This window comes from Rhinopithecus roxellana, chromosome 5 (genome assembly GCF_007565055.1).
Source record: "Rhinopithecus roxellana isolate Shanxi Qingling chromosome 5, ASM756505v1, whole genome shotgun sequence".
NCBI lineage: Eukaryota > Metazoa > Chordata > Mammalia > Primates > Cercopithecidae > Rhinopithecus > Rhinopithecus roxellana.
This window is the reverse complement of record NC_044553.1, coordinates 59,783,472-59,807,301: the sequence shown is the minus strand read 5'-3', so window position 1 is coordinate 59,807,301 and position 23,830 is coordinate 59,783,472. Positions and strand designations below refer to the sequence as shown.

General features: G+C 47.4%; 2 protein-coding genes across 11 annotated transcripts in view; one reads left to right on the top strand and one right to left on the bottom strand.

Annotated features, from left to right (window-relative positions):
• Positions 1-7,944, bottom strand: part of NRL (neural retina leucine zipper) — a 37,570-nt gene extending 29,626 nt beyond the window's left edge. For all 3 annotated transcript variants that reach the window (XM_010363794.2, XM_030931772.1, XM_030931773.1), the window contains exon 1: positions 7,719-7,944. The gene's annotated coding sequence lies outside the window, so the exon portion shown is untranslated. The remainder of the gene's footprint in view (positions 1-7,718) is intronic.
• Positions 7,073-16,997, top strand: DCAF11 (DDB1 and CUL4 associated factor 11). Of its 8 annotated transcripts, none has more exons than XM_010363789.2 (15): positions 7,073-7,920; positions 8,539-8,745; positions 9,934-10,061; positions 10,283-10,410; positions 10,685-10,749; positions 11,072-11,172; positions 11,400-11,546; positions 11,763-11,817; positions 12,160-12,228; positions 12,573-12,630; positions 12,725-12,910; positions 13,832-13,985; positions 14,359-14,511; positions 15,934-16,040; positions 16,139-16,997. In XM_010363789.2, exons 2-15 carry the CDS (start codon positions 8,591-8,593, stop codon positions 16,271-16,273), a joined length of 1,641 nt encoding a protein of 546 aa, XP_010362091.1. In that variant the 5' UTR covers positions 7,073-7,920; positions 8,539-8,590; the 3' UTR covers positions 16,274-16,997. The 8 variants fall into 8 exon arrangements, with proteins under 8 accessions (XP_010362091.1, XP_030787627.1, XP_010362090.1 ...); XM_030931767.1 differs by having other exon boundaries at positions 7,774-8,287; positions 8,378-8,745; positions 9,989-10,061; XM_010363788.2 differs by having other exon boundaries at positions 7,774-8,287; positions 8,378-8,745.
• Positions 16,998-23,830: the final 6,833 nt, after the last annotated feature.

Sequence of the window (23,830 nt, the reverse complement as noted above, 5' to 3'; positions counted from 1 at the left end):
AGTAGCCTGAAGATTTTGTTTTCCTTACAAGCTCCTGGGTAATGCTAATGCTGCCAGTCTGGGGACTACAGTTTTCAGTATCAAGGTCTTAGCCTAAATTCATCTGAAATCAACTTTGGAGAGTAATCAGGAAAAGGGTGCAATGATCTCACATAAGTCAGGGGCATCAGTTTAGGATAATTTCTGTGCAATCTGGATCAGGCTGAGGGAATTATAAACTAAGGTGGGTAGTATGGGAGTCTTTACCCAGAAAAAGGGAACAAACTTCAACAAATAAAATGGAATTATTGGGAACTCCCTCAAAGGAAAAACCTAGAAGAGGAAACACCAAGTGTTCTCATAGGAAATGCCAGTAACCAGCCAGAATGTGTAAAAATCTAAAGGTCAGAGTGGAACAGAGGTTAGAACAAAGTTAACAATGGAGTATACTGTACTTTAAAACACAGCCGGCCAGGCGCGGTGGTTCACACTTTGGGAGGCCGAGGTGGGCAGATCACCTAAGGTCAGGAGTTTGAGACCAGCCAGAACAACATGGTGAAACCCCATCTCTACTAAAAATACAAAAATTAGCCGGGCATGGTAGCACATACCTGTAATTCCAGCTACTCAGGAGGCTGAGGAGGGAGAATCACTTGAACCCAGGAGGCAGAGGTTGCAGTGAGCTGAGATCACACCACTGCACTCCAGCCTGGGCAACAGAGTGAGACTCTGTCTCAAAAAAAAATAAAATAAAATAAATAAAATTAAAAAATAATAAAAGACAGCCAAATTCTTAGCTTCATAAATAGCATATAACTGAATATCATCAGAAGCAGCATAGCACAGGTATTAAACACATAGTAGACTCAAGCCAGAGGTGCCTCTCAGTTGCTTCATCTGTAAAATGGAAATGCCTACACCTTACAATCTTGTTGGGAAGATTAAAAGAGTCCATGGAATAAAGCACTCAGAACTATTCCTGGCACTGAATAGCCATTTAATACATGTTAGCTATCATTACCTTTCCACTTTATAATGATTAGAGTAGGCCTGTAAGCGTATATTACATATTGCTGACTCTACAGTTTAAAAGGAACACGAGCAATGTAAATAAAATCTAGGAGAGAAAGAAAAGAGATTTAAAAATAAATCCCTTCAGCTAAGAGGCAGGGAACTGGAGTTCCAGACACCTTTCTGGCATCTAAATGCACAGGGACAAGAAAGTGTTAGCCTTAAAAATGATTTTTATTTTTTTTATTTTTATTTTTTTATTTCTTATTTTTTTTGAGACGGAGTCTCGCTCTGTTGCCCAGGCTGGAGTGCAGTGGCCGGATCTCAGCTCACTGCAAGCTCCGCCTCCCGGGCTCACGCCATTCTCCTGCCTCAGCCTCCCGAGTAGCTGGGACTACAGGCGCCTGCCACCTCGCCCGGCTAGTTTTTTGTAGTTTTTAGTAGAGACAAGGTTTCACCGTGTTAGCCAGGATGGTCTTGATCTCCTGACCTCGTGATCCGCCCATCTCGGCCTCCCAAAGTGCTGGGATTACAGGCTTGAGCCACCGCACCCGGCCAATGATTTTTATTAATTAGAATAAAATTGGGCTGCATGCCCTTCAGCTCCAGATAACTGATATAGTTAACACATTATAATCTTTTTATTTTAAAATAAAACACAGATAAAGAAAACCATCTAAAACAAAGGTAGGGCTGAATAAACTATCATTAAGTGAACACCTTTGGAACATCACCCAGGGAAAGAAACAGAACTTTGCCAGACACCAACCCTGCCCCGCCCCGACCCTGTTGCCCATCTCTATCATAGCCACCCCTTCCTGCCATAGGGGATACTATGGTGAGTAATAAATACATCTTTGCATTTTTTTATAGTTTGATCACCTAAATGTAGATCCTTAGACACTATAGTTTAGCTTTGCTCCCATTTAAAAAAAAAAATTTCGCATGTCTTTCAAGTCTCTATCAGTCTATGGATTCTAGATTCCCCCTCCATTCCTTTCTTTTCCTTCAATTAATCCATTAACGAATCCAGACCCAGATGTTCAGTGTCTAAATGCATTAACTCACTAGGGATTGCAAAACGGCCATATTTGAGTTGTCATAACAGTTGCAATAATTTTATAAAATAGACATTTATATTTCATCACCCTGTGGTATCATTTATACAGGAACAGCAAGATAACTGCTTAATTCTTTATCTTTATTTGCCATCTTCAAAATAATTATTTGATTTCCTATCATCCTTCGAAAAGGTAACCAGTTAGTTACACACAAACATTATGAACTCGTGGATTTAAACATACTTAGTGTTTATTAAATTGACCTTATTAAATGTTCAAATTGTCCCACATTTGGCTATGGAAGCTAGGCCAAAAACAGCTGAGTCCTTTTGACATGATACACACTCCTTGCTTCCCGGCTATATGGTGTAAGTTGCTCCATGCTCATCGTGTTCATTTCCTTCCCCAAACCTGGAATCAGCCATTTCTCTAAGAAGGTCTGGCTTCTTTCAGGGGGAAATGGCATTTTAAGACCACAATCTGGATGCTAGGAGTGTTCATTGATATTGGATTGGTCATTGTTTCTAGATCTTTTTGGTGGGTAGTGACAGAAGATAAAACCTCATGAATTCATACTGATATGTTCTATTCAAAATCAGGGCTAAAGGGGTTTCTGGTGTTTTCCTGGGACACGGTCTTGCTTTGTTGCCCAGGCTGTAATGCAGTAGTGTGGTCACAGCTCACTGCAGCCTCGGATTCCTGGACTCAAATGATCCTCTTGCCTCAGCCTCCTGAGTATCTACAGCAGCAAGCCACCACACCTGGCTAATTTTTATTTATTTATTTATTTTTAGAGATAGGGTCTCACTATATTGGCTAGGCTGGTCTTGAACCCCTGGTTTCAAGCAATCCACCTGCCTCAGCCTCCCAAAGTGCTGGGATTACAGGTGTGAGCCACTACCCTGGGCCACTAAAGGGTATTTACTTATATTACATCTGTAGCTCCTACCCTACACACAGAAAAGTCTGATTCTTACAGACACAAGACATGAGAGTATTAGAACATCCCATAATTACTTAGTGGCTTTCTAGTCAACACATTTTAAGTCCCTAGGTAAATTAGCACACTCTCCATTTCCATCGACACAGAGAATGCTACAAGGCAATGTTTAAACACCTGTATGAGCATCAGTCACTTCCAAAAATGGAACTGTCCCAGGAGCTCTGTGTGGTCACCAGGCTGGGGGCTGCAGTAGAGAAGAGGACAGGATTAGCTAGAGAATGAAAACGCTCCTTTCTTTCTCTCCTCACCAGCTCAGCCTGCCCTCTAGTGGAGATGCTAACGAGCAGGAAACAGGCCAAAACAGGTCATGCAGGAAGTCAACTAGCTGACATTTACTTAGCAATTACCAGAAATTGTCCTAAAATGGGTGCCGAAAGTAGAAAAACCTCTCTGTGGCTTTAAGTGACTTTAAGTGCAACTGGAGAGAGTAGAGGTTACTCAAATGAAAAGTGCTTCACAAACTGTAACCAAGCAACGTACCAAATTTCAAAATCAAGAGAGGGCAGGCAAAGTTGAGTATATCAAAACAACTTCACCATAATTATTTTTAAAGATATGCCATTTTATTTATTTCAATAGACACATTGTATACCCTAAGATATAACGTTCTTACACATTTTGAAAAACATTACAGGTCATAGTGAAATAATCAAGTTGCATAGGCTTAAAAATCTTTTGCACGTGGCCGGGCGTGGTGGCTCACGCCTATAATCCCAGCACTGTGGGAGGCCAAGGCGCGCAGATCATGAGGTCAGGAGATCATGACCATCCTGGCTACAAGGTGAAACCCCGTCTCTACTAAAAATACAAAAATTAGCCAGGTGTGGTGGCGGATGCCTGTAGTCCCAGCTACTTGGGAGGCTGAGGCAGAATGGCATGAACCCGGGAGGCAGAGCTTGCAGTGAGCCGAGAACAAGCCACTGCACTCCAGCCTGGGCGACAGAGCAAGACTCCATCTCAAAAAAAAAAAAAAAAATCTTTTATACGCAAAAAAATTAATCAATGAATCCAGTGATGAATCTTATATTCTTTCCCATTTGATGTGAAAGAGGATTCATTTTGGTCATAAAACCTCAGCTATTTTAACATTTACCATGACTTTTAAATGTTTTATTCAGTAATGTACAAGTTCCATATTACAAAAGCTTGAATTAAAAGATTTTATTCAGGTTTGAACTAATTTGTAAGAAGAAGAGAAAAGAGAATCAAAAAATGAATTGTTAAGGGGATAAATTTAACAGAAGTTTTTTGTTCGTTTTTCTGGACCTCAGGTGCTATAGCTGTATTAATCATAACCCTTTGCAGAAGCTACACCTTTGTCACCGGTTCATGCAAGCCTTCTCCACTTTGTTTAATGATGTAATGAGCTAGGTATTATTATCCCTTTTTTTTTTTTTCTTTGAGACAGGGTCTCATTCTCGCCCAGGCTGGATGAAGTGCAGTGGCACCATCATGGCTCAATGCAGCCTTGACCAGACTCAGTTGATCCTTCCACCTCAGCATCCTGGGTAGCCAAGACTACAGGCCCAGCTCAATTTTTTTTTTTTTTTTTTTTTGTATTTTTTGTAGAGACAGGGTTTCATCATGTTGCCCAGGCTGGTCTCAAACTCCTGGGGTCAAGTGATCTGCCTGCCTCAGCCTCCCAAAGTACTGGGATTACAGGCGTGAGCTACCACGTCTATTATACTTTTTAATGAAAAACTGAAACCACGTTGTTTTTGCATCTATTACATGTCACCAGAAGAAATGATTATCTTTTTTTTTTTTAACTTGACAATGTAGTTTGCACAATTTCCCATGGTATAAAAATGGAAGGCTACAACAAACCTGTACCAGGAATAAGTACCTTAAAAAAAAAAAAAATGAAGACTACAACACCATTTTAATAGCTACCTGGTATTTCTGTGTCTATACCACATGGACTATAATTCATTTAACCAATTCCATATTGCAAGATATTTAGATCTTTGTTTCCAGTGTTCTACTTTTATCAGGAATTGCTATGTAGAACATACATTTTTATGTAGGTCGGGGCTAGATTTCTGGAAGCAGTATTACTGAGTCAAAGTGCAAGACTGAGGAAGGGAGTTGGGTAGAGAGAGCTTCCCTCTGATAAGAAATTTTCCTGGGAAGCTGCAGAGGTAAAAATAAACAAGATATTTATTGGCATATTTGCTTGGCAGAATTATCAAAAAATGAGGTTACTAAATATAGACAACCAGGTTTGGAAGTCTATATTTGAAACAACGAACAATAGTGAGCCATTTGTTGGTTTTCTTTTTTTAGAGACAGGCTTTAGTTCTGTGCCCAGGCTGGAGTACAGTGGAGCAATCATGGCAGCTGGAGTACAGTGGAGCAATCATGGCTCACTGCAGCCTCCACCTCATGGGCTCAAGATTCCCTCCTTCAGCCTTCCCAAGTAAGTTGGGACCACCGGCACGCGCCATGATGGCCGGCTATTTTTTTTTCCTTTTGTAGACTGGGTCTCACTATGTTGCCCAGGCTGGCCTGGAACTCCTGGCCACAAATGATCCTCCTCCTCGGCCTCCCATGGTGCTGGAATTATAGTCGTGAGCCACCCCACCCGGCTCACTTGTGGGTTCTTAAGCACGAAACGCTGTTAGAGGATTCTTCAACAGATCAACTGGCGGAAGAGACATAGGTGTTTTCTTGTTTGTTTAGTTGGTTTTTTCTTGTTGTTGTTGTTTGTTGTTTGAGTTTCGCTTTTGTAGCCCAGGCTGGAGTGCAGTGGCGTGATCTCGGCTCACTGCAACCTCCGCCTCCCGGGTTCAAGCGATTCTCCTGCCTCATCCTCTCGAGTAGCTGGGATTACGGGCGCACACCACCACATCTGGCTTTTTTTTAAGTAGTGACAGGGTTTCACCGTGTTGGCCAGGCTGGTCTCGAATTCCTGACCTCAGTGGATCCACCCGCCTCAGCCTCTCAAAGTGCTGGGATTACAGGCGTGAGCCACCGCGCCCGGCCAATGTTTTAAAAAATGATTCCGTCACATTCTGAGAGAATGCAGGTAAGAATCAATCAATATATAACGATCCCCTCAAGCCTGTAATCCCAGCACTTTGGGAGGCCGAGACGGGCAGATCACGAGGTCAGGAGATCGAGACCATCCTGGCTAACACGGTGAAACCCCGTCTCTACTAAAAAAATACAAAACACTAGCCGGGCGAGGTGGCCGGCGCCTGTAGTCCCAGCTACTCGGGAGGCTGAGGCAGGAGAATGGCGTAAACCCGGGAGGCGGAGCTTGCAGTGCGCTGAGATCCGGCCACTGCACTCCAGCTTGGGGCGACAGAGCGAGACTCCGTCTCAAAAATAAATAAATAAATAAATAAATAAATAACGATCCTGATTTTCCAGGCTGGATAACCCAGAAACCACGGTATCTTAAAGTCTCAATAAACGTTAAAGCACAGATAGTAAGTAATCTGGCAATAGAGGATGGGCGCCCAGCATACCGCCTACAGACCGCCTACATAATCAGTGGAGTCCAGTGCAAGTTGAAAATGCCAGGCACTTGCTTTGAAATTATTGATAATTTCAAGACTGTTAACAGTAGAACATTAAACCAAGCATTCAGGACCCTTCTAAGCGCAGAGCCCATCAAAGCTAGTCCTGGTGACAAGCTCAGGCCTCCGGGTCTGGAGACTAGGAGACGTCGCCCGAAAGCTGGCCAAACCCTCGCCCTCACTGGGAGAGGCCCCAGGAGGGCCCAAGAAGGCCACGAGCCCTCGCTCCCATCGCTGCCCTCAGGAGCGGGCGGAGGGAAGCTCGCAGCTTTCCCAAGGGAGTGCAGGCTGCGGGGACTGAAGTTCAGCTCGGACCCTGGACCTCTGAGCCGGAGACAGCAAGGTCATTCAACCCCACACACTTCCCCACCCAGCCGGGCCGAGGTTCAGAGATATGGCAAGTCCCGGCCTTGGACTCATGCTTGTTACTCATAAACCCGCAAGAGAGGGCAGGAGGGGGCAGGAGGGGGCAAGAGGCGGCGCGCGTGCACCCTGGACGCGCGGCCGGGGAGGTAAAGGCACTGTGAGGACAGAGGGTCTAGGGAAGGTCTGCAAATCCCGGAGGGCCAAAGGAGCGTCTAAATGGACAGCGGAACCGGAAAAGCTTTGAGAGAAAGATGCGTGTATTAGGGAACGTCTGCAAAGACCGCGGCAGAAGACCAGGGATTGTCTTAAAAAATTGCCGAGCGGATAAAGGGAGGTCTAAAAGGGGGCCGTCTCAAGAGCAAGGCTTCGAAAAGCTAAGCCCGGAAGGACGGTGTGGAGGCCTACTGGGACGCCGGGCACTCCTTAGGGCAGGATCTACTGGAGCTGCAGCCAGCGACAGGAGAACGGCTCCAGCTCCACGGGGGAAGCAGTGGGCTTAAAGAGGAAGCCCCTGGGCACTGTCTGAAAAGTGCGATGCCAAATGATCTTTAGGGACCGACAGTAAATTGTATCCCTTGCTAAAATACCTCTCGGTAGCAAACCACCAATCGTTTCTTTTTTAAGCCCCGCCTCTCAGCCATTACGTCTAGTTCGGCTGTCTCTGATCCAGGAAGTTGTCAGTTCTCACTTACTCCTCCCCAACAAGCGCTAACAGCCCTCTTCGGGTGAGCACTTTCTCCTCCCCTCAGGCCCCTCGCGCATTCTCCCGCCTACCTATCAATCATCGTGCTCCGCTGTCCAGTTGGCGGGCCAAGGGGGCGGGGCCGTCGTGTGACGTTTGCAGCCCGCCGGCCGGGAAGCCGCGAGATGCGTGACGAGCCAGGCGCGTGACGGAGCAGCGGTTGGCCAACGCAGTGGCTGCAGTCGGTGTAACAAGGCCTCGCGCCGCTGCGCGTCCTGCGACCGCTCCTGGCTGGTGGGTGGTCTCTCGTGGGGCGGTAACCGCCGGCTTCAGTGGGAGGTGCTTCTCGGCTTCCTCCCCCTCTTGGCGTACACACCGCCGGCGCACCACGTGGGCGTGAGGCAAGAAAGGAGGGGTGTTAGGCCAAATTCTATTTTCATTGGCTGTTATTGCTGCCGGCTTTCGTAAGGAGGCGCTCTGATTGGTCGGTAAGGAGGGGTGCCGAGGGTCTTTGAGTCGTAAGGCTTCTAATTGGTTAGATGAGATAAGCTACTGAAGTGCTTTCTTCCGCGAGGGATTTCGATTGGTCTGTCAGAGAGGTTACCTGGGAATCCTACACCACCCAACACCCTCCCGCTCCCTTGTCCAGGGACTGCGATAGGTGAGTTTGGGGTGTAGAAAATAAATCTTTCTTCAGTTGGTGAGCTAGGGTAGCGCACTACGGTTCACTGTTGCTTTCTTTGCTTCACAGGATTGGGGAAGGTTTGTGTTCCCGACGCCTTGGTAGTTGGCATAGGCTAAATAAAAGGGATCTCAGCCCGGAGGAAGGGTCACCCTCCTAGAGATAGCTACTACCCCGTCTCAGGAGACCGTGGTATTTCTAGAGCACGCTTTGCTTTCACCAAACCCAAGGAGGTGACAGGCGGAGCCCTCGCACAGTACCTAAGGATGCTGTGACCAGAAGATGGGATCACGGAACAGCAGCAGTGCAGGATCCGGGTCCGGAGACCCCTCCGAGGGCTTGTCCCGAAGAGGGGCTGGCCTGCGTCGGAGTGAGGAAGAGGAAGAAGAGGATGAAGATGTGGATCTGGCCCAGGTACTGGCCTATCTCCTCCGCAGGTAACTTACCCTCTGGTGTGACCCTACCAGGTGCTACCACAATGCCTTGATCCCATCTCCAGGCAGGAAAATTACAGAGGTTAGGAAATAGGATTCGCTCAGGACAGCTGTTCTGTTTGAGCGGAACAGCCTTTCCCTGCTGGGCACCCATGGCACTCAGCTTCCTACCCAGTAAGAGTGGTTCTTACCTAGGGAGGGTCACCAAGAGGACCTGCTCATGTGTTTGAGAGGCTATTCAGGGGAGCCTCTCTCTGTGACTACACGAATATAATCTATTTTCCAAGTAAGTTTGAAAAAAAAAAGGGTGGAGGGAGGTTCCTGGTGGAAAAGAAGTGATGTAAGGGGTGAAGAGATGGAAACGGAGTGCTGAACTTTTTGGTAAGTCAGTTGACACGTGATATGAGGCCACTTCGATGAGGTCACTTCGATTTACTTGAAAAACAAGTTTAATTTGCCCTGACTCTAACCTGTTCTTGAGGAAAGAATGCCTTGAAGGGAGAGACCACCTGGAATTGACTGGAAAAGAGTGCAGCTGGCTTGCTTTCTTTGATTGTGGCTCTTTGAGGAGAAGATGAGCTTGGGGGTCCTATCTGAATATTGTATTCTTTTTTGTTTGTGTTTTGTGTTGTTTTTAGTAGACATAGACAGGGCTCACTGTGTTCCCCAGTCTGGAGAACAGTCTATTCACAGGTGTGATCACAGTGCACACCACAGCCTGCAACTCCTGGGCTCAAGCAATCCTTGCCTCCCAGGTAGCTAAGACTACAGTTACACACACCACCGCACCCAGCTTAGAATACTGTCTTCTGTGGTGGACTTCTCAGGCAGAGGCTCAGAAGAAAATGCTGTGAGAATGTTTAGCTCGTTGAGAAGTCAACTTAGTAGGTCATGTCCACAGCGTATTAGTCTTGCTCTTGCTCTAAGGAAATGCAGTTAGAATGTTTAGCTCTCTGGGAGGTCAACTTAGTAGGTCACGTCCACAGCATGTTGGTCTTACTCTTGCTGTAAGAGTAAGACTCACTTTCCTACTGTGTTTTATAGGAGACCAAAAAATAACAGCCAAGGTCTAATCAGCCTCCAGCCTCAAAATGAGTATCAAGTGGTCTAAGAGCTAGATAGCCATTTACTCTGAATTTGGTTGGTTTGGGGGAAGAAGTCCCCTCCTTTATAATGGGGGTCTCTCCACAGAGGCCAAGTGAGGTTGGTGCAGGGAGGAGGTGCAGCAAATTTACAATTCATTCAGGCCCTCTTGGACTCAGAGGAAGAGAATGACAGAGCTTGGGATGGTCGTCTTGGGGATCGATACAACCCACCTGGTAAGAGGAAAAGTCCCTAATGTTGGAAGACTTTTACTGGAAAACCTTTTAGTGATATTTTGAATGATAGGTTACATTGAAAGAAGGTACGATAATTTAAGGAATAAGGAGTCCTTACAGCCCCAGTATATTCAGCCACAGGGGTGGGCTTGGGTATAGTTCTGCTAACTGTCCTCTGAGGCTGGAAGACCTAGGATGAAACTTCTACTTGGTACTCACAGTGGATGCTACCCCTGACACCCGGGAGCTGGAATGCAATGAGATCAAGACACAAGTGGAACTGGCCACAGGGCAGCTGGGGCTTAGGCGGGCCGCCCAGGAGCACAGCTTTCCTCGAATGTTGCACCAGGTAGGCCTCTCCACCTCCCAGCCTGGCAGCAGGCCTGCCAAAGCAGCCAGAATCTCTGCCAGCCCCAGAGAAAAAGGAAATCAACTTTCTAAGGAAGAAGCCTCAAGGGCTGGGGCTGGAGAGTTAACCAGCCTCTGTTGGAGTTCTGTGGGACAGACTACGATGTGTTGTGTCCATTTTATAACAAGAGCAATGTCGTTGGAGGAGGGGGTTTGATATGGCTGAAGTGGCCCTCTATTTCTGCTAGCAATATTCCCCAATCCCTTCCATTTAGAGAGAACGGGGCCTCTGCCACCGGGGAAGCTTCTCCCTTGGAGAACAGTCTCGAGTGATATCTCAGTGAGTATGGGGCTCGGTGAAGATACTCTAAGGGCCAGATAGGTCTTATCTCCTAAACTTTGAAGGGGTAGGTGTTAAAGGAGCCTCAGAGATATTAAAGGTTAGGTTAAATGGGGTTGAAACTTTGAGAGTAAGCAAAGTGGAAAAGTGTAGAAAATTGTAGAAATTTAGAGGATGGTGGAATGATTGAAAGACGGGATTGCACTCACAGCCAAAAGGGAAGAATAACTGTTCTGATATTCCAGCTTTGTTAGGATTCTGCTAATTGGGACACTCCTTATCCTAAGCACCCCTTACCCTCACTTTCTCTCTCCTTCTCTAGCTTCTTACCCAATGATCTGGGCTTCACTGATAGCTACTCTCAGAAGGCTTTCTGTGGCATCTACAGCAAAGATGGTCAAATATTCATGTCTGCTTGCCAAGGTACCAGACCCTGAAAAACTGTCTTTTCCTGGAACGTGGAACGTTCCCCCTGACTGAGGCTAGAAAGCCACAGACGGGGAGCTCAGACCTGGCTTAAGGATCCTTAGCCAGAGCATGTTTCCCATGATAAAGGGAAGACTCCACAGGTACACTTAGTGGGGGACATCTAATCTAGGAAAGTTACAAGGAAAGTGTTCCATAATTCTGCCTAATCTCTACTTATACAGACCAGACAATCCGACTGTATGACTGCCGGTATGGCCGTTTCCGTAAATTCAAGAGCATCAAGGCCCGTGATGTAGGCTGGAGCGTCTTGGATGTGGCCTTCACCCCTGATGGGAACCACTTCCTCTACTCCAGCTGGTCTGATTACAGTGAGTATGCACCAGGCTTCCACTGACTCTCCAGCCTGGGACCTGAGGTTTCCATGCGCCTGTCCCCTCTGAGCCGGGATCCCTCACTTTATCCTGGGAAAATCACTCCCAAAGTGCTCCAGTACCCTTGTCCTCTGTTTGATCTCTTCCCTAGCTTCACTTCCACTCTCCTTCCCCCATCCCTGAAAGATTCTTGTTTTTTTTTGCTTCTCTTAGTTCATATCTGCAGTATCTATGGTGAGGGAGATACACACACTGCCCTGGATCTCAGGTACTGGCTTCCCTTTCTGGTCAGACTCATCAGAAACTTATCAAGGGAAGCTCTTCAGGAGCAAACCTCTTGAGTTGGAAGTTCTGCTTAGGGGAAAAAGTATACTGATGGGTCTGTGTGCATTCCTGGGAGGGAAGCACCATCTTGTCAGCCAGAGGACTGGGTAAAATAGATGCTTGCAGGATGATTTCTGGGTTTTCACTGAGGATCTGCATTGTAGTACATGTTAGCCAGACTTCTTTTTTCCCTTGGGGATGTGCCTTACAACCATTGTCAGATTCTATGTAAATTAACAAAAGCTGAAGGGAAGTCAACTTAACCCAGCTCCTTCTTTGCTTTCAGGCCAGATGAGCGTCGCTTTGCTGTCTTCTCCATTGCCGTCTCCTCAGATGGACGAGAAGTACTAGGAGGGTGAGTGCTTATGGGGTATGTTTCCCTCAGTAACAAGATGGGGGTTCTGCCAGAGATGAGCTCTGCTGTTACACAGATGGCACTGGCAGCTGCAGAGAACAACCAGACCTTCTCCAAGGTCAGGATTTACAAGTTACTTCACCCCTTGCTCTCCATTTTCCCAGCACAAGATGGGAGGTGTCAAGCCTCCTTGAAACACAGCTAACTTTTCCCCCACTTCCTGTATAAAAAGAGCAAAGGACTTGACCCAGAACAGGATTTCTCAGTGGAACTCTCTAGAGCATATACCATATTGGTCCTCTCGATCATGGCTCCAGGACCCTCCTTTATCCCTTCCCTTTCAGGGCCAATGATGGCTGCCTGTATGTCTTTGACCGAGAACAGAACCGACGCACCCTTCAGGTATGCCTCCTGAGAGAGAGCCTCTGCTTCCTGGTCTTTGGCTTATTATAAGAGGTAGAAAGAGGTCTTAAATACTGGCCTCCTTTTCGCCTAGATTGAGTCCCATGAGGATGATGTGAATGCAGTGGCCTTTGCTGATATAAGCTCCCAAATCCTGTTCTCTGGGGGAGACGATGCCATCTGCAAAGTGTGGGATCGACGCACCATGCGGGAGGATGACCCCAAGCCTGTGGGTGCACTGGCTGGACACCAGGATGGCATCACCTTCATTGACAGCAAGGTGGGCCAGAAGGCAGGACTGCACAGCCAGGCCACTAAGGTTCTGGTTGCCCAGGAGGGCATGAAAGTGGACTGGTGTGGGAATTTAACAAGCTCCTTGTTGACCAAGGTTTGTAAGAGTTGGAGTTTAGGGAAGGGGCTCAAGCCAGGGAACATGAATTCCATCTGTACTCACCAGTCCTCAAGGAGCAAGGCAGGGCTTTCCATACAAGAAAAATTGAAGACCGGCCAAGTATGGTGGCTCACACCTGTAATCCTAGCACTTTGGGAGGCCAAGGTGGAAGGATCACTTGAGCTCAGGAGCTCCGGACGAGCCTGCGAAACCTAGCAAGACCTCGTCTCTATTTATTTAAAAAAAAAAAAAAAAGTTAAGGCTGAGCGCTGTGGCTCACGCCTGTAATCCCAGCACTTTGGGAGGCTGAGGTGGGCGGATCACAAGGTCAGGAGATCGAGACCATCCTGGCTAACACGATGAAACCCCATCTCTACTGAAAATACAAAAACATTAGCTGGGCACGGTGGCGGGCACCTATAGTCCCATCTACCTGAGAGACTGAGGCAGGAGAATGGCGTGAACCCGGGAGGCGGAGCTTGCAGTAAGCCGAGATCGCGCCACTGCACTCCAGCCTGGATAATGCTAGAGCAAGACTCTGTCTCTTAAAAAAAAATTTAAAAAGGAAAAATGAAAGACAGTCTGATTCAGGCTAGAATAGAAAAGCCAGCCAGTACCCTGGGCAAGGAAAGAAAAACCTAGCTAGGTGGTAGGATCTGAGGCAGAATACTGAAAATGAGTTCGCTGGGATGAAGAGAGGCAAGCAAAACCAGAGGCTAGAGTTCTGCTCAACTAGAGAACAGGAACTAGACTGACAGGCGCCGACATTTGCAAGCTCTGATGCTTCACTATCCACCTTTGAATTCATAGGGTGATGCTCGATATCTTATCTCCAACTCTAAAGACCAGACCATCAAACTCTGGGATATCCGACGCTTTTCCAGCCGGGAAGGCATGGAAGCCTCACGCCAGGCTGCCACACAGCAAAACTGGGACTATCGCTGGCAGCAAGTGCCCAAAAAAGGTGAGAATGGAGGTACATGCACAGTGGATTTGTCTGTAGCCTTGGCACCCTGGAGGATCTCCCCCTCAGCCCTCTTTACCAGGCATTAACTCTTTATTTGCTAAATCACAGATGGAATGGCCAGAGGTTCCTAGGATTGGGGCCTCGGTGGGGGTCACTCAGAATCCACCAATACCGAAGTATTTAAGTATAATGATTAACCAGCAGGGCCATATTGGAGACTGTCCACTGACTATTAGGTGGAGAAAGAGCCGCCACTTGAAAGTTGGAAAGACATTTGTCTCTGGGCATCGATCCTTGCCCAGGACTGCTGGTACGAAACAATCCCAGAGCAGATTCCCTAACCTAGGGCTTACTCTGCATCCCTACCCAGCCTGGCGGAAGCTGAAGCTCCCAGGGGACAGCTCCTTGATGACCTACCGGGGCCACGGAGTGCTGCACACCCTCATCCGCTGCCGGTTCTCCCCCATTCACAGCACCGGCCAGCAGTTCATCTACAGTGGCTGCTCCACTGGCAAAGTGGTTGGTAAGGACTGTGTCAGAACAGGGGGCCTCAGGAAGGGCAGGAATGACTCCTTGCCGTTACACCTATAACGACCAGTGACCACCTTAAAAAAGCCCAGTGACAGCTACAGGTAAAATCTAACTTAGCTTGGAGGCTTAAACAGAGAAATAGAAACCATTCTATTTTTCAGTGTTTTAAATTAAGAAAAGGAACACAGAATTCTAGACAGTAAATATAATAGATTGCCAAAAATATAGCTGGTTCTGTTTTTCAGCCAGACAAGGAAAGAGGTTGCAGATGAAAGGTAGGAGGGAACAGAGACAAAATGACACAGGAAGATGGTAGCAAGTAGTAAAGGGACATGCAGTCGCTGAAGCAGAAAAGCACAGAAAGAAATAAGCTGGGCACAGTGGCTCATGCCTATAATCCCAGTGCTTTGGGAAGCCAATGAGTTCAGATCACTTGAGCCCAGGAGTTTGAGACCAGCCAGGGAAACATGGAGAAACCTCTTTACAAAAAATGGCTGGACGTAGTGGCACAGGCATGTAGTCCCAGCTACTTGGGAAGCAAGGGTGGGAGAATCACCTGAGCCCAGGAGGTCGAGCCTGCAGTGAGCCATGATTGTGCCACCGCACTTCAGCCTGGGTGACAGAGTGAGAAACTATCTCAAAAAAAAAAAAGGTCGGGCACAGTGACTCACACCTGTAATCCCAGCACTTTGGGAGGCCGAGGCTGGTGGATCACCTGAGCTTAGGGGTTTGAGACCAGCCTGGCCAACATGGTGAAGCCCTGTCTCTATTAAAAATACAAAAATTAGCCAGGGGTGATGGCAGGCGCCGGTAATCACAAGCTACTTGGGAGGCTGAGGCAGGAGAATCACTTGAACCTGGGAGGCAGAGGTTGCAGTGAGCCGAGATCGTGCCACTGCACTCCAGCCTGGGCAATAAGAGTGAGACTCCGTCTCAAAAAAAAAAAAAAAAGAAAAGGAAAGAAAAAAACCACAAGCACAGCTGCAGATATAAGGAGTCTAAGGCAGTGCTGTCCCCAAAGAGACACTCACAGAGCCATAACAAAAGAAAGATGCACCCTGTCCAGACAAGGTGCAGCAGGTGCACACTCCCCCAGACAGCTCGGTGTTCACTTTTGTGGTGCCTTCCATATCTTACTAAAATCTTTAAAGCCACTGCATTTTCTTAACTGTAGCCCCTATGAAATTTAGCTAAGGACCAGAAATACCCACACCCACACAAACCATACCCTCAACCCAAATTAGGGAAAGGAACAGGGATAGAAGCAGAAATAACACAGTCTGCTCGTGTGGGCTTTGCTCCCATGGGAACATGGGAAGTTGCCTGAGAGGTCAGTGGTGCTACTCACAGGGAGGTGAGGGATAGTTTAGAGGTCTTGTGGTGGTCCCTCTCCACTCTTTCCTGTCCTGGACAGTGTACGACCTTCTCAGTGGCCACATTGTAAAGAAGCTGACGAACCACAAGGCCTGTGTGCGTGATGTCAGTTGGCACCCCTTTGAAGAGAAGATTGTCAGCAGTTCGGTGAGGTTGCAAGGGTTGGGGGTGCTGGCACATGTCTGGGGCTTGGACTTGGGGTGGGGGCAGCACCTCCTGACTATTTGCCACCCTCTGCCCTGCAGTGGGACGGGAACCTGCGTCTGTGGCAGTACCGCCAGGCTGAGTACTTCCAGGATGACATGCCAGAATCCGAGGAATGTGCCAGCGCCCCTGCCCCAGTGCCCCACTCCTCTACAGCCTTTTCCTCACCCCAGTAGATCCGACCTCCAGCCCCATACAGGGTGAACCTCTTGATAAGCTCTCTGCCTCCTCCTCCCTTTCTCCCTTGTGGGGAATGTTTGGAGGAATCACTGGCATTGGATGGGGAGAAACAGAAGCCCGGGCTCTGAGCCTCAGCTGAGCCCTGGAAGATCCTTCCCATGGGGCAGAGTGGTCTCCTTACATGCTCACACCCAGTCAGCCTGGGTCCCTATCTCTGGCCAGAGTTTGGCGAGACTGCCATTATCTGGGTTGTGGCCTCTGCCAGCAAGAGAAGTGTCCTGGGTGTTTTTAATCATGTTTGAATGTTAGGGGTTGGATTCTAGGGTAGATGCCTGAGGCCACATCTGAACAGACCTGTCAGCCAGGCCTGTTGTCCAGGTCTTCACGTTGAGGATTCGACTGGCCAAACACAGGACAGGTGTCCTGGCCTTTCTTCCTGAGGTCTCTAGGGGAGGGGCATGGGTAAGGGTGTTTCCTCAGCACCCTCCTGGGGTGGGGATTATGTCTGCTCTCATGTCTGGGTCTTTGGGGTAGGACAGGCTGTGGTATGAGAGGTAGGAGTCTCTACAGGGCTCCATGTGGCCCCTCATAGGGCAGGCCCTGCCCTCTGAGAAGGTCCCTTCATGCTGGAGGCACATAGCTTTAAGGAAGTAGGATGAAGTAGGACTCCTTTGTCCTCTCACTGGCTTTGGCTCCCTCAATAAACTGCGTGGGAACCTGGCTCAGTGTCTCTCTCTCTCTCTCTCACTGTCTCTTTCCTATCTGAGATCTTTCATCTCACTTCGGGAAAACACAGTTTCAACAGAGTCTTCAGATGCGATCCTGTGTGGGAGAAAATACCCTTCTGATGCCCCATGAAAAAGGGAAATACCAAAACCATTTGTTCACTGAGCCTTGCAACAGGTGCTCCCTCACCAGTTTCAGAAGCTTCCCTACAAGTAGATATCGAGCGAGCACACTTTCCATTATAGCCTGATAATACCACATCACCTTTGCTCTGAGGCCGGGCCTGGAGCTGTGCAGTCTTTGGAAGAGGTAGCCCATGAACGCAGAGCCCGAGAGAAGCAAGTCGGCCCTGACGCCAGGCCCCAGTGGGCGCCTCACACTCAACCTCATACCCCAGAGCAAACCAAGAGTCAGGGAGAGGGCTAGAGCTCACACCCAGCTCTGAATAGATCTTGCCTGACAACATTTCATGCCCTCTAAGGCAGTTTTTAAATGACAGTACACATATCCAGGGATGTTCACAGGCTTTCCCAGCAAGGGTACCTATTTCATGGCAAAATAGGCAGTTTTAAAAGAATAAACAGGCTAGGTGTGGTGGCTCACACCTGTAATCCTAGCACTTTGGGAAGCCAAAGCTGATGGATCGCTTGAGCCCAGGAGTTTGAGACCTGCCTGGGCAACATAGCAAAACCCCATCTCTGCAAAAAGCACAGAAAGTAGGCCGGGCATGGTGGCTTACGCCTGTAATCCTAGCATTTTGGGAGGCTGAGGTATGTGGATCACCTGAAGTAAGGTGTTTGAGACCAGCCTGGCCAACATGGTGAAACCCCATATCTACTAAAAATACAAAAAAACTAGCTGGACGTGGTGGCGGGTACCTGTAATCTCAGCTACTCGGGAGGCTGAGGCAGGAGAATCACGTGAACCTGAGAGCAGAGGTCAGCCAAGTGCAGTGAGCCGAGATCATGCCATTGCACTCCAGCTTGGGCAACAAGAGCAAAACTCCGTCTCAAAAAAATAAAAAAATGAGCCAGATGTGGCGCATGCCTGTAGTCCTAGCTACTCAGGAGGCAGAGGTGGGAGGATCACCTGAGCCCAGGAGGTCGAGGCTGCAGTGAGCGGTGATTGTGCCACTGTACTCCAGCCTAGGTGACAGAGTGAGACCCTGTCTCAAAAATAAATAATAAATAAATAAATTGTCCAGATCCTTGGCTTCTGTGTTCTCATTCCTCAAATTGGTCTACCTAGTGTGAAACTCCCGTGCCAGATCTCCTTTCCCACCCACCTTTTCAGTCCCTGTCTGCCAAGTGATAAAGTTACCCAAGGTGCTATCCATCTCACCCAGAACCTGTGTTAGTTCCAGGGCACCAAATTAAGAGAGAAATTCAAATTGTTAGTATCCTTACAGCTTCATTAGATCAAAGCCCCATAGACCATCCATTCTCAGTAAGAGATGCATTTACAATACAATTTTATGTTAGCGAAATAATGTAAAATGTTTGTTGTACAGGCACCTAGGAGATACTGTGAGTTCATTTCCAGACCACTGCAATAAAGTGAATATTGCATAAGGCGAGTCAATTTTGTTGGTTTCCCAGTGCATATAGGTTATATTGTTTTTAGGCTGGGCATGGTGGCTGACGCTTATAATCCCAGCACTCTGGGAGGCCAACACAGGTGGATCACCTGAGGTCAGGAGTTCAAGACCAGCCTGGCCAACATGGTGAAACCTCATCTCTACTACAAATACAAAAATTAGCCAGGTGTGGTGGCAGGCACCTGTAGTCCCAGCTACTCAGAGGCTGAGGCAGGAGAATCGCTTGAACCCGGGAGGCGGAGGTTGCAGTGAGCTGAGATCATGCCACTGCACTCCAGCCTGGGCAACAGAGTGAGACGCCATCTGAAAAAAAAAAAGTTTTTTGTATTTTTTTTTTTTGTTTTTTTTTTTGTTTGTTTGTTTGTTTTTGTTGTTGTTGTTGTTTTTTGAGACAGGGTCTCACTCTGTTACCCAAGCTGGAGTGCAAAGGCATGATCTCAGCTCACTGCAGCCTGGACCTCTCCTGGCTCAAGCAATCCTCCCACCTCAGCCTCCTGAGTAGCTGGGACTACAGGTGCCCACCACTACACCTGGCTAATTTTTATGTTTTTTTGTAGAGGTGGGGTTTCGTCCTATTGCACGTGCTACTCTCAAACTCCTGGGCTCAAGCGATCCTCCCACTTCAGCCTCCCAAAGTGCTGGGATTATAGGCATAAGCCACTGTGCCTGGCCATGAGTGTTCTTAATGGCATCTGGAATGGTGAATCCTTTCCAGGTTTCCAATTGACTTTGTCTACAGCTATCAGAGGAATCACTATGGCAGCTGCAGTTTTATGAAATCTAATTTTTTTTTCTTGACACAGGGTCTTGCTGTGTCGCTCGGGCTGGTGTGCAGTGGTGCGATCTCAGCTTACTGCAACCTCTGCTTCCCCCTAGACTCAAGCGATCTTCCCACCTCAGCCTCCCAAGTAGCTGGGACTACCAGCACACACCACCACACCCGGCTCGTTTTTGTTATTTTTTGTAGAGCTGGGGTTCGAAATGTATTTCTTAAAGAGTAAGACTTGCAAGTCAAAATTACTCCTTGATCCATGGGCTGCAGAATGGATGTTGTGTTAGCAGGCATGAAAACATTAATCTCCCTGTACATCTCCAGAGTTTGTAGGTGACCAGGTGCATTGTCAATGAGCAGTAATATTTTGAAAGGAATCTTTATTTCTGAGGAGTAGATCTTAACAGTGAGCTTAAAATATTCTGTAACCCATGCTGCAGACATATGTGCTGTCATGCAGGTTTTGTTTTATTTATAGAGCACAGCAGAATACATTTAGCATAATTCCTAAGGCCCTAGGATTTTCAGAATGGTAAATGAGAATTGGTTTCCACCTAAAATCACCAGGTGCATTATCTCCTAATAAAAGAGTTAGTCTGTCCTTTGAGGCTCTGTAGCCAAGCCTTGACTTCTCTCTTGCTGTGAAACTCCTATATGGCATCTTCTTCCAATAGAAGACTGTTTTGTTTGCTTTGAAAATCTGTTGTTTGGTGTAGCCACCTTCATCAATGATCTTAGCTAGATCTTCTGGATAATTTGCTGCAGCTTCTATATCAGCCCTCGCTGCTTCACCTTGCATTTTTATGTTATGGAGGTGGCTTCTTTCCTTGAGCATTATGAACCAGCCTCTGCTAGCTTCCTCACCACTCTCAGTCTTTATAGTATTGAAGAGAATAGGCTGGGCTCAGTAGCTCACACCTATAATCCCAGCACTTTGGGAGGCCAAGATTGAAGGATCACTTGAGGCCAAGGGTTGGAGACCAGTGTGGGCAACATAGTGAGTGTTGTCATGCACATGTAGTCCCAGCTGTTTAGGAGGCAGAGCAGGAGGATTGCTTGAGCTCAGGAGTTTGAGACTGCAGTAAGACATGATCATGCCACTGCACTCCAGGCTGGGCAACTAAGCAAGACCCTATCTCTTTAAAAAAAAAAGAGAGAGTTGGGGCCTTGCTCTGGATTAGGCTTTGGTTTAAGGGAATGTTGTGGCTGCTTTGATCTTCTATCCAGACCACTAAAACTTTCTTGATGTCAGCAATAAGGCTATTTCACTTTTGTGTCATTCATGTGTTCACTGAAGTGTAGTACCTTTTAATTTCCTCCAACAACTTTTCCTTGACAGGTGCAGCGGCTCACTTCTGTAATCCCAGCACTTAAGGCAAAGACAGGAGGATCACTTGAGTCCAGGAGTTTAAGACCAGCCTGGGCAACATAGTGAGACCTCTGTCTCTAAAAAAAATTTAAAAATTAGCCAAACTTGGTGGCCTGCACCTGTAGTCCCAGCTCCAAGAGAGGAGGATCACTTGAACCAGGGAGGTCAAGGCTGCAGTGAGCTGCGATCACGCCACTGGACTAGGCTTTGGTTTAAGAGAATGTTGTGACTGCTTTAATCTTCTACCCAGACCACTAAAACTTTCTCCATGTCAGTAATAAGACTGTTTCACTTTCCTGACAGAAAGTGACCCTGTCTCAAAAAAACCCCAAAAACTAAGGTATTCATGTACTAATAATATATTTTAGACTACTAACAGTTATAATGAAAATAGAATCCATAGGGGAAAAAATTAACTCTTAGGGATTTATGGTCACAAGAAATTTCTATTTTATTTATTTTTATTTTTTGAGAGAGTCTTGCTCTGTTGCCCAGGCTGGAGTGCAGTGGTGTGATCGTTGCTCACTGCAACCTCAAATTCCTGGGCTCAAGTGATCTTCCCATCTCAGCCTCCTGAGTAGCTGGGTGGGTGCCACCATGCTTGGCTAATTTGTGTATATTTTTGTGTAGACAAAGTTTCACCATGTTGCTCAGGCTGGTCTAGAACTCCTGGGCTTAAGTGATCCTCCTGCCATGGTCTCCCAAAGGACTGGAATTGCAGGTGTGAGCCACCACACTGGGCCCAGAAATTATAAAAAATTAAATTCTTTGGCCGGGCACAGTGGCTCACGCCTGTAATCCCAGCACTTTGGGAGGCCGAGGCAGGTGAATCACTAGGTCAGGAGTTTGAGACCAGCCTGGCCAACATGGTGAAACCCCATCTTTACTAAAAATACAAAAAAAAAAAAAAGCTGGGTGTGGTGGTGGGAGCCTGTAATCCCAGCTACTTAGCAGGCTGAGGCAGGAGAATTGCTTGAACCCGGGAGGCGGAGGTTGCAGTGAGCCGAGATCGTGCCACTGCACTTCAGCCAGGACGACAGAGTGAGACTCCATCTCAAACAAAAAATTAAATGTTGCCGGGCGCGGTGGCTCAAGCCTGTAATCCCAGCACTTTGGGAGGCCGAGACGGGCGGATCACGAGGTCAGGAGATCGAGACCATCCTGGCTAACACGGTGAAACCCCGTCTCTACTAAAAAATACAAAAAACTAGCCGGGCGAGGTGGCGGGCGCCTGTAGTCCCAGCTACTCGGAGGCTGAGGCAGGAGAATGGCATAAACCCAGGAGGCGGAGCTTGCAGTGAGCTGAGAACCGGCCACTGCACTCCAGCCCAGGCAACAGAGCGAGACTCCATCTCAAAAAAAAAAAAAAAAAATTAAATGTTTTGAGTTATTTTTCTTGCAGAGCAATGTGATAAATGGTCAATAAAAGACTTTCAAGCGTAAAAACATATTAGAATAAATTCTATGAAGGAGTAGAATGGAAATATAATTTCTGATGTAAAATCTTGTCATGTCTTTTAATGGATAATGGTGAAGTATCTAATCACTGTAGTATTTAGATTTCATTGGATACATTTGAAACAGTGATATAATGGTTTTATTTTGAAATGTCAGTATATAATACACTAGAAATTATGTCCTTTGCAACTATTTTTTTTTTTTTTTTTTTTTTTTTGAGACGGAGTCTTGCTCTGCCGCCCAGGCTGGAGTGCAGTGGCCAGATCTCAGCTCACTGCAAGCTCCGCCTCCCGGGTTTACGCCATTCTCCGGCCTCAGCCTCCCGAGTAGCTGGGACTACAGGCGCCCCGCCTTGTCGCCCGGCTAGTTTTTTTTGTATTTTTTTAGTAGAGATGGGGGTTTCACCGTATTAGCCAGGATGGTCTCGATCTCCTGACCTCGTGATCCGCCCGTCTCGGCCTCCCAAACTGCTGGCATTACAGGCTTGAGCCACCGCGCCCGGCCCTTTGCAACTATTTAAAACCACAATGAGACCAGGCATAGTGGCTTATGCCTGTAATCCCACCACTTTGGGAGGCCAAGGTAGGAAGATCACCTGAGGCCAGGAGGTCAAGACCAGCCTGGTCAACTTAGTGAGACTTTGTCTCTACAAAATAAATATTGAAACAAGGTCTCACTCTGTTGCTTAGGCTTGGAGTGCAATGGTTTCATCATGACTCACTGCAGTGTCAACCTTCTGGGCCCAAGTGTTCCTCCCCTTTCAGCCTCCCAAATAGCTGGAATTACAGGCACGTGCCACTGTGCCCAGCTAATTTTTTTTTATTTTTGTAGAGATCGCGTCTCACTATGTGAGACCAGCTCAGTGTGGTCCCGAGCTCCTATGGCTTCTCAGGCTGGTCCCAAAATGCTGGGATTATAGGCATGAGCTACCACACCTGGCCAAAAAATAAAAAATATATTAACCAAGCATGGTGATGCATTCCTGTAGTTCTAGCTACTCAGGAGGCTAGAGCAGATGATCACTTGAGCCCAGGAGTTTGAGGCTGCAGTGAGCCATGATAGCACACTGCATTCCAGCCTGGGCAAGAATGAGACACTGTCTCAAAAAAATAAATAATAAAACTTTAATAAATAAAAATGAGGGGAGGGATTTTTTTTTTTTTTTTTAAGACGGAGTCTTGGCCGGGCGCGGTGGCTCAAGCCTGTAATCCCAGCACTTTGGGAGGCCGAGACGGGCGGATCACAAGGTCAGGAGATCGAGACCATCCTGGCTAACACGGTGAAACCCCGTCTCTACTAAAAAATACAAAAAACTAGCCGGGCGACGAGGCGGGCGCCTGTAGTCCCAACTACTCGGGAGGCTGAGACAGGAGAATGGCGTGAACCCGGGAGGCGGAGCTTGCAGTGAGCTGAGAGCCGGCCACTGCACTCCAGCCTTGGTGGCAGAGCAAGACTCCGTCTCAAAAAAAAAAAAAAAAAAAAAAAAAAAAAAAAAAAAAAAAAAGACGGAGTCTCACTCTTGTTGCCCAGGCTGGAGTGCAATGGCACAATCTCGGCTCACTGCAACTTCCACCTCCTGGGTTCAAGTGATTCTCCTGCCTCAGCCTCCAGAGTAGCTGGGATTACAGGCA

What these genes read in the sequence shown, in the direction of transcription:
- DCAF11 (XM_010363789.2), top strand. Translation starts at nt 8,591, where the DNA reads ATGGGATCACGGAACAGCAGCAGTGCAGGATCCGGGTCCGGAGACCCC. An exon ending in CACACTGCCCTGGATCTCAG is followed by an intron (nt 11,818 to 12,159) that starts GTACTGGCTTCC and finishes CTTTGCTTTCAG; the next exon opens with GCCAGATGAGCGTCGCTTTG. An exon ending in AGAAGATTGTCAGCAGTTCG is followed by an intron (nt 16,041 to 16,138) that starts GTGAGGTTGCAA and finishes TCTGCCCTGCAG; the next exon opens with TGGGACGGGAACCTGCGTCT.